This window comes from Musca domestica, unplaced genomic scaffold, assembly GCF_030504385.1.
Source record: "Musca domestica strain aabys unplaced genomic scaffold, Musca_domestica.polishedcontigs.V.1.1 31, whole genome shotgun sequence".
In the NCBI taxonomy this organism is placed as follows: Eukaryota; Metazoa; Arthropoda; class Insecta; order Diptera; family Muscidae; genus Musca; species Musca domestica.
The window spans coordinates 9347930-9357461 of record NW_026712309.1 but is presented as its reverse complement, the minus strand read 5'-3'; the positions used below and the strand labels follow the sequence as shown (position 1 = coordinate 9357461).

At 35.2% G+C, this 9532-nt stretch overlaps 2 protein-coding genes across 2 annotated transcripts; both read left to right on the top strand.

Annotated features, from left to right (window-relative positions):
• Positions 1-333, top strand: LOC131803637 (uncharacterized). Its single transcript, XM_059125066.1, has one exon. The coding sequence runs from the start codon at positions 1-3 to the stop codon at positions 331-333; it is 333 nt and encodes a 110-aa protein (XP_058981049.1).
• Positions 334-4032: 3699 nt separating this feature from the next.
• Positions 4033-4365, top strand: LOC131803636 (uncharacterized). Its single transcript, XM_059125065.1, has one exon. It carries the CDS (start codon positions 4033-4035, stop codon positions 4363-4365), a length of 333 nt encoding a protein of 110 aa, XP_058981048.1.
• The last annotated feature ends 5167 nt before the right edge of the window (positions 4366-9532 follow it).

The window sequence follows — 9532 nt, the reverse complement described above, 5'->3', positions numbered from 1 at the left end:
ATGAATACGTTGGATGAACCCCATGCCATTATTCCTCGCGAAGAACAGTTAAAGTTGATTCGAAACGCACTAAAAGTTAACATCGAAATGTCTCACAATGGCAATAAGGAAAGATATAACTTACGTAGTCGACCAATAAACTATACTGTAGGTCAACTGACATATCGTCGTAATTTCGCGCAAAGTACCGCTGAGAAGAAATTCAACGCGAAATTAGCACCCATATTTTTGCCAGCAAAAATTAAGAAAAAAGGAGGTAAGGTGTACTATGAGTTGGAAGATCTTGATGGTAAATTCATAGGAACTTTCCACGCCATGGATTTACGTCCATAATTTATTGCCTTATTCCGAAGAATTCCAAAAAATGAATTTTACTCGGTTTTGTGGTAAATTATGGTCACGCAATGATATACCCATAATAAAATAAATTCCTCTTTAAATGTTTGCTGGGATAAATTCTCAACTAGTTCGTATGCAATACCACCCAATTGAGCCCCAAAGGTCGGATAACATCAATTTACGAATCTACGCAATAACCTTGAAATAGTTTAGGGGTATGCACGCTGGCTTTATAGAACTAAGGACTCGAGTTCGAATACTATGCAGACCGATTTTTAAATTTTATTTCTTTCTTATTTTATATTAAATTTTCATTATTTTTAAACACAATCATCATTTTTGTCTCGAATTTTAATGAAATATCACGTTGAACGGATTTTGAATTCTTATAACCTAAGTTTTTGTGTCTTGGTTGTTTGGCTGGAAAGCAAAAAGAAACACATACCAAGATTACAAGACATACGTAGATTTATTACCATGGTATATGTGAGAAGTGGAGTTCCAGTTATTTTTCATGAGTTTCGTTAAGCTCTCGCAAATGTAAGTTTCCTAAGTGGTGAAAACGGAGGACTGTTAGATATTCGCTCATTTAGAAGTAATAGATTTTTGTCATAGTTCTTTTCCTTGTCTGACACTCTGAAGAAAAAACGCATAACAGGGAGCAAAAATTTGTGTACAAATGAATAGTGGATTAATTTAAGCATCACAGTTTGCAGAGTCAACGAGCGCTCGTATGTTTTCTGCTGTCGTAACAATTATGTTATTATTGTTAGGCTTCTTGTTCACAGGAAATTGGCTAAATAAATTTGTTAAGTGTTCAACTTCCTGGTCTAAATCTCGATTATTCATTAACAAAAAACCCGAGCAGAAGCAATGCAACCGCAAGGACAAGAATGTTGTTTTATAGAGATATGCCAACATGTATTTCACCGCGCTTCCGTTGAACAAGCTTTAACAAAGTAGTCTGGATGTCAATAATGTAAAACTAAAGTCGAATTGGTCAATTTAAAAAATATCTTATTATAAGCGTGGAATCAATGGAAATGTCCACCCAGACTGGGAAGGTTAAGAAAAATCGTCTTGCCCACCGAGTCGGATAGACCTCCCAGTTCTGAGGAAAGTTCGTCATCCCTACGGCCAGTTCGAGTGACTTTTATAATTCAGAATTGGAATATTAATTTTGATGGCTCTGGTAATCATTGTTTAGGGTCAACATTTTGACAAAGAAGCACCCCAACAATAATTTTGCACATATATGCAGCAATCTGCCAATTCTGTTATAAGGTAAAGCCAGAGAATTGTGCTGGCGATACCACAAGAGCGTCGAATCTATAAAGTTGTTAAAATTTTGTGAAGCTTTACGCTCTCAATTTAATTATTTGAGGTCCAATTTTGATCTAATGGAATCTATTAGAGGCCGAGAAATGAAGGCAGGAGAGTCTTCAATTTGCACCATAGCTGATCAGCTTAAAAACCTATTCCTGAAGAGGAGATGGCAGAGATTTTAATTAGAAACCTTAGACCTGACATAAGGCAGGAATTGTTGTATGTCTCTATTTTACACTTGTTCATTTGAGCAAACTTGTGCAGATGATGTAACATTTACTGAATGACGATGCGTTCAGAAAGCACTTGCCTCAGGTCATTTCTGGGATGATTTCCTCCAGGATCGCTCCGTTTTTTGTTACGGCTGTGGGAGTAAAAATGTTTACAAACCCCAGTGCGTAAGATATTCCAATAAAAAATTATCCGTGGCCCCAAACAACTACCAGGCTCAACTTCAGCCTCCGAGTGTCCTTTAGCCATAGAAGAACGCAACTTTTCCAATGAAATTCCCCAAAAAACCCCAACAATGACCATTCTCCAACCTGAATCCAAAACAACAAATGAGGCAAAAAATTATTATATCCATTCCACCCATATCATGAGACGTATAAAGCATATATGGAAAAACGCAATCAGATTTTCTCTGTTGCTGAGCTCTCCTTAGAAAAGGCCAATCCACCAAAAAGATCCACCCGCCGATAAAGGCTTCATTATAAAAGACTAAATATAGCTTCTAAATATATTATTTCTACTATTGTAAATAATCCAATAGACCAGAGATTTTACACCAAAGTCAACTTCTTCGATTTAAGTGAATACGCCTTGCTAGATACCGTCGCCAATATTTCTTGTATCGGATCGGATTTAGCAAGCATAGATTTTTCAAACTATCCGGAACTTATTCCAAGGAAAACCAGAGTTAAGACCGCTAATGGTTCAATAAAGAGGACCGTAGGATCTTTGGAAGTAGAACTACATTTCCACGGTGAAAGCCATAAATTAACGCTTTGGATCATTCCTTCCATCACTCAACGGTTGATTCTCGGCTTAGATTTTTGGAAAGCATTTTCTTTGGCGCCGGAAATTTTCGATAGCTCAATCATTTCCAATCGTTCTAATTCTGCCAGTCTTCGCTCTGTAATATCAGCAGTAGATTCCCCTGGTTGCCCATCCCACCCTAATATATTTTCTTCTGATCAAGATTTAAAATATCCTTTAAGCTATAGTCAACAAATCCAGTTAAATGCCATAATTAAACTTTTCCCCAGCTGTGCCAAGCAAGGCTTAGGGAAAACCTCATATTTAAAACATCACATTGACATAGATGACGCTAAGCCAGTAAAACAGCGCTTCTATCCTTTATCACCGGCTGTAAAGAGTCTTATGTATAAGAGATAGATCGCATGCGCTCTCTCTTGGTGTGCTAAAATCGTCAATCGTGGTCATCTACAATGAGGCTTGTTATTAAAATGAACAAGGTTCGTCTATGTTTGGACGCAAGAAAATTAAATCTTGTTACCAAAACAGACTCCTACCCGCAACCTAGCATCGAGGGTATCTTTCTTTGGTAATGCATTTCGGGCTCTGTACGGCCCCCAAACTATGTGTCGCTATGATCATACCACCGGATCTTAGATACTGTGTCTTTGGCTATCTTGACGACATCGTAATTGTCTCAGAAGACAAGTTCGTGGGTTCTTGGGCTTGCAGATTGGTATAGAAGGTTTATAGAGAATTTCTTCTTCCCCTTTTGACAACTAAGAAAAAATTCAAAATTCATTAAATCTCTTCTAATCACAGCACCTGCACTGTCAAATCAGATCAGACTGACCACTCTTCATTGTTATGGCTAATGAAACAAACAGATTTAACGGGTAGGTTAGCAAGGTGGGATTTTAAGTTTCAACCCTATAAATTAACTATAAGCCACCGTAAGGGAAAGGACAACATTGTTCCGCATGCATTATCCAGATTACATGTCGAAAAAATAATTTGCTTAGAACAAACAGGGCCCGAGATAGATTTAAATTCTCCACATTTCGATGATATTGATTATGAATTGCTAAAAACTATTCACAATTCAAATCCAATGAGTTCAACTCGTTTCTTACAAAATTTGGTATCAAACATGTGTACACTGCACTTTATTCACTCCAAGCAAACGCTTCCGAACGCGTAAATCGGTCAATAATTTCTAGCATCCGTTCATACTTAAAATCCGATCACCGACTTTGGGATGAGAAATTATCCTACATTATTTGTGCTCTTAGGAACGCAATACACCAATCGATCGAATGATCTCCATACTTTGCAATCTTCGGGTTAAATATGGTCACACACGGAGATACATTTGCTCTTCTCAAAAATATGAATACGTTGGATGAACCCCATGCCATTATTCCTCGCGAAGAACAGTTAAAGTTGATTCGAAACGCACTTAAAGTTAACATCGAAATGTCTCACAATGGCAATAAGGAAAGATATAACTTACGTAGTCGATCAATAAACTATACTGTAGGTCAACTGACATATCGTCGTAATTTCGCGCAAAGTACCACTGAGAAGAAATTCAACGCGAAATTAGCACCCATATTTTTGCCAGCAAAAATTAAGAAAAAAGTAGGTAAGGTGTACTATGAGTTGGAAGATCTTGATGGTAAATTCATAGGAACTTTCCACGCCATGGATTTACGTCCATAATTTATTGCCTTATTCCGAAGGATTCCAAAGAATGAATTTTACTCGGTTTTGTGGTAAATTATGGTCACGCAATGATATACCCATAATAAAATAAATTCCTCTTTAAATGTTTGCTGGGATAAATTCTCAACTATACCACCCAATTGAGCCCCAAAGGTCGGATAACATCAATTTACGAATCTACGCAATAACCTTGAAATAGTTTAGGGGTATGCACGCTTGCTTTATAGAACTAAGGACTCGAGTTCGAATACTATGCAGACCGATTTTTAAATTTTATTTCTTTCTTATTTTATATTAAATTTTCATTATTTTTAAACACAATCATCATTTTTGTCTCGAATTTTAATGAAATATCACGTTGAACGGATTTTGAATTCTTATAACCTAAGTTTTTGTGTCTTGGTTGTTTGGCTGGAAAGCAAAAAGAAACACATACCAAGATTACAAGACATACGTAGATTTATTACCATGGTATATGTGAGAAGTGGAGTTCCAGTTATTTTTCATGAGTTTCGTTAAGCTCTCGCAAATGTAAGTTTCCTTAGTGGTGAAAACGGAGGACTGTTAGATATTCGCTCATTTAGAAGTAATAGATTTTTGTCATAGTTCTTTTCCTTGTCTGACACTCTGAAGAAAAAACGCATAACAGGGAGCAATAATTTGTGTACAAATGAATAGTGGATTAATTTAAGCATCACAGTTTGCAGAGTCAACGAGCACTCGTATGTTTTCTGCTGTCGTAACAATTATGTTATTATTGTTAGGCTTCTTGTTCACAGGAAATTGGCTAAATAAATTTGTTAAGTGTTCAACTTCCTGGTCTAAATCTCGATTATTCATTAACAAAAAACCCGAGCAGAAGCATTTCAACCACAAGGACAAGAATGTTGTTTTATAGAGATATGCCAACATGTATTTCACCGCGCTTCCGTTGAACAAGCTTTAACAAAGTAGTCTGGATGTCAATAATGTAAAACTACAGTCGAATTGGTCAATTTAAAAAATATCTTATTATAAGCGTGGAATCAATGGAAATGTCCACCCAGACTGGGAAGGTTAAGAAAAATCGTCTTGCCCACCGAGGCAAAAGTCGCAGTGTAGTGATGAATCGCCCAATTACCCGGGACTTGAGCCGAAATTTATTTTCCGAAAACTTAAATGTCAGTAATGACTTTTAAGTGCCTGCAAATCCTGCTAATGATTTAGTGGTTGATTCCGCCACACAAAACTTTACAATCCCGAGCAATAATATTTCGAACATTTCAACTTCGATGCAGAACCAAACTATAAGGAACACTAGATTACAAAATCAAACGGAAAAAGACTATTCAAGAAATGATTGAAAACAATATTGTCAAGATTTTGGAAAGTCTGAATATAGGGACATTGATTTCAAATCAAAATAATCAGACTCTTTCAAACAACAATCCCCAAAATAAGAACACACACTTAACTATGAATCTTCCATTGAATTATACGACTGAAAATCTAAGCTATTCGGATAGACCTCCCAGTTCTGAGGAAAGTTCGTCATCCCTACGGCCAGATCGAGTGACTTTTATAATTCAGAATTGGAATATTAATTTTGATGGCTCTGGTAATCATTGTTTAGGGTCAACATTTTGACAAAGAAGCACCCCAACAATAATTTTGCACATATATGCAGCAATCTGCCAATTCTGTTATAAGGTAAAGCCAGAGAATTGTGCTGGCGATACCACAAGAGCGTCGAATCTATAAAGTTGTTAAAATTTTGTGAAGCTTTACGCTCTCAATTTAATTATTTGAGGTCCAATTTTGATCTAATGGAATCTATTAGAGGCCGAGAAATGAAGGCAGGAGAGTCTTCAATTTGCACCATAGCTGATCAGCTTAAAATCCTATTCCTGAAGAGGAGATGGCAGAGATTTTAATTAGAAACCTTAGACCTGACATAAGGCAGGAATTTTTGTATGTCCCTATTTTACAATTGGTCATTTGAGCAAACTTCTGCAGATGAGGGAAAATTTACTGAATCACGATGCGTTCAGAAAGCACTTGCCTCAGGTCATTTCTGGGATGATTGCCTCCAGGATCGCTCCGTTTTTTGTTACATCTGTGGGAGTAAAAATGTTTACAAACCCCTGTGCGTAAGATATTCCAATAAAAAACTATCCGTGGCCCCAAACAACTACCAGGCTCAACTCCAGCCTCCGAGTGTCCTTTAGCCATAGAAGAATCCAACCCTTCCAATGAAATCCCCAAAAAGCCCCAACAATGACCATTCTCCAACCTGATTTTCCAAACACCAAATTAGGCAAAAAATTATTATATCCATTTCGCCCATATCATGAGAGGTATAAAGCATATATGGAGTTTGGATGAAGTTAAATGGCTTGGTAAACCTGTAAGGCTTGTTTCATTTTATAGATCCCAAAAAATGCCCAACCAATTCATTCCTTTCCTTTGTAGACGAAACGTTGAACAACTTTGGGAGATATCCATGTAGACGATAATGCATCAAATGCCATTTCAAGCTTTCTTGCAACATACGATTTTAAAAGTTGTCATTCTTTGGTGACAAGACCCGTAAGTGGTATAAGCATTCATCACATTTACTCAAATTTTGAAGGTATTTCCGATATAGTCTCTGTAGAGTGTGAATTGACTGACCATAACATCGTTTACTTTTGTGTAGCTAATACCATTGTGGATCATGCCAGCAATAATAATATTTACTCTTTTATTTATCAAGATAATTTGATACGATGCATTGAACGAGATTTACCTATGTTTTGTATTACTGGAAATCCATCGGTTGATATGGCCAACTTAATAACCACAATTCAGAAATGTTTGGAAGAATCTACAACTATTAGAACCTGCAACCGATCAGGAAAATATAATATTACTCCTTGGGTAAGCGCGAATTTGAGAAAATTAATAGAATTTAAGGAAAAGTTATTAAAATCCAGACGTAAAAATAAAGGCGGTTATTTAATAGAAAAACAGCTTAAGTCTATAAGTAAAATTATAAAGAGATCTTGCAGAGAATCAAGAAGTAATTATTACAGTTATAACCTTGAAAGCCTACGTAGCGAACCAACCAAATGCTGGAAGCTTTTAAACAAAAATCTTGGCAGGTCAAAAGAAACGAAGGACATTAACATCAGAAGAGATGACGGTACCATGATTTCTGATGATTTTGAAAAGGTCAATACTTTTAACCAATATTTTTTGGATTCTGTGGAAGAATTAAAAACACGCATTGCTCAGAATGGTAGTGATTACTGGAACTCAATGAGAACTGTAAATTGGATGAATATACATATTAACTTCAATTATACAACCATACATGAAGTGAAACATGTAATTCTTCAGTTATCAAAGAAAAGTGGTTCAGGTTACGATAATACCCATTAGCTCCATATCTTGTGACCATTTTCAATTGTATGCTAGACAAGGGTGTGTACCCTGATGCTCTAAAAATACATAAGATTATACCGATTCCTAAAGAACCAAATGTAAGTTGTATCAACAAGTTCAGGCCAATAGCTGTTTTATCAGTTTTTACAAAGGTCTTTGAAAATATATTGTGTAAACAGATGACAGACTATCTTGAGAACAATAACGTACTTTGTGATTTTCAGTATGGATTTAGGAAGGGGTGTGGAACAGAAGAAGCTACTGTTAATTTTATTGAAACTGTATGCAATGGATTAGATGATGGTGCAAAAGGCGTATTTGCAATATTCTATGACTTCTCAAAGGCTTTTGACCTTGTGGACCATGGAATTTTGTTAGAAAAATTAAGATTTTGTGGCTTTAGACAAAATGCTTTACTAATATTAAAAAGCAACTTGGAGAATAGGAAACAAATTGTTGAAATTAATGGCAAAAAAAGCTCAGAAGCATGCGTTGCACATGGCGTACCACAATGAAGTGTCCTTGGACCGTTACTTTTTAAGTTGTATATCAATGACATTGCAAACTTGGGCTTATCTGGGAAAATGTTTTTGTATGCGGATGACATTTGCCTAATTTACCCTTATAAACATGAAACAGTTGTAAAGATATATATGAAGCGTGATGCTGCTTTAATTAATGAGTATGCACAAATCAATAAACTTTATTTAAACGCAAATAAAACGAATATAATACGTTTTAAACCGCATGTTGACAACAATGGTGTATTCAGTATTAATGTTAATGGTACTCAAGTTAGAGAGGTATATTCTGTAAAATATCTAGGCCTATATTTGCAAAGTAATTTATCATTGGATTACCACATTCAACGTGTGAAGAAGAAAGTGTCAGGAGCTTTGGGTCTTTTGTATAAGTTTAAAAATAAGTTTAATTATGAAACAAAGTTATTGATTTACCAATCATTGATACATAGTCATCTAAACTATTTAACATTATTATATGGTTTCCGAAAAAGTGTTGAATTTAATTCGCTGTCCAGATTGCAAAATAAGACTTTAAAAATTGTGGCTATGTTTTATTTTCAAATTGCGGTTATTACTGTATATGTATAAATTTATTCATAACATGGGTCATCACACTATTAAATTTTTGGTGAATCAAAACGTTTTTAACACAAGAAACAGCACAAATCTGAGGGTAGCTCGGTGTAGAATTGAGCTAACTAAACAAAAAATTTCGTATATAGGATGTTCAGAGTTCAATAAACTACCTAATGAACTGAAGAACCTTCGGAGAATATCATTATTTAAAAGAGAAATTAAAAAATATATTTATAATGAAATAGACAATATTTTTATTTAACTTCTATGATAAATGATCAATATTGTATTATTTCACTTTAAGTATAACTTTTGTATAAATTTGTCAACTTTAAGCCTCTATAATGTCTTTATGATGCTGAGGCGTAGATTGAAATGTGTTTATAAATATGTACTTATAATATATCTATTAAGAATAAATTTAAGTACTGAATTGTATAAAGTTTTAAATAAATAAAAAACCCAATCAGATTTTCTCTGTTGCTGAGCTCTCTTTAGAAAAGGCCAATCCACCAAGAAGATCCACCCACCGATTAAGGCTTCATTATAAAAGACTAAATATACTATTTCTACTATAGTAAATAGTCCGATAGACCAGAGATTTTACGCCAAAGTCAACTTCTTCGATTTAAGTGAATACGCCTTGCTAGATACCGTCG

Bases quoted from the DNA above. Each gene is read 5' to 3' on its own strand.
- LOC131803636 (XM_059125065.1), top strand. From the start codon at position 4,033: ATGAATACGTTGGATGAACCCCATGCCATTATTCCTCGCGAAGAACAG.
- LOC131803637 (XM_059125066.1), top strand. From the start codon at position 1: ATGAATACGTTGGATGAACCCCATGCCATTATTCCTCGCGAAGAACAG.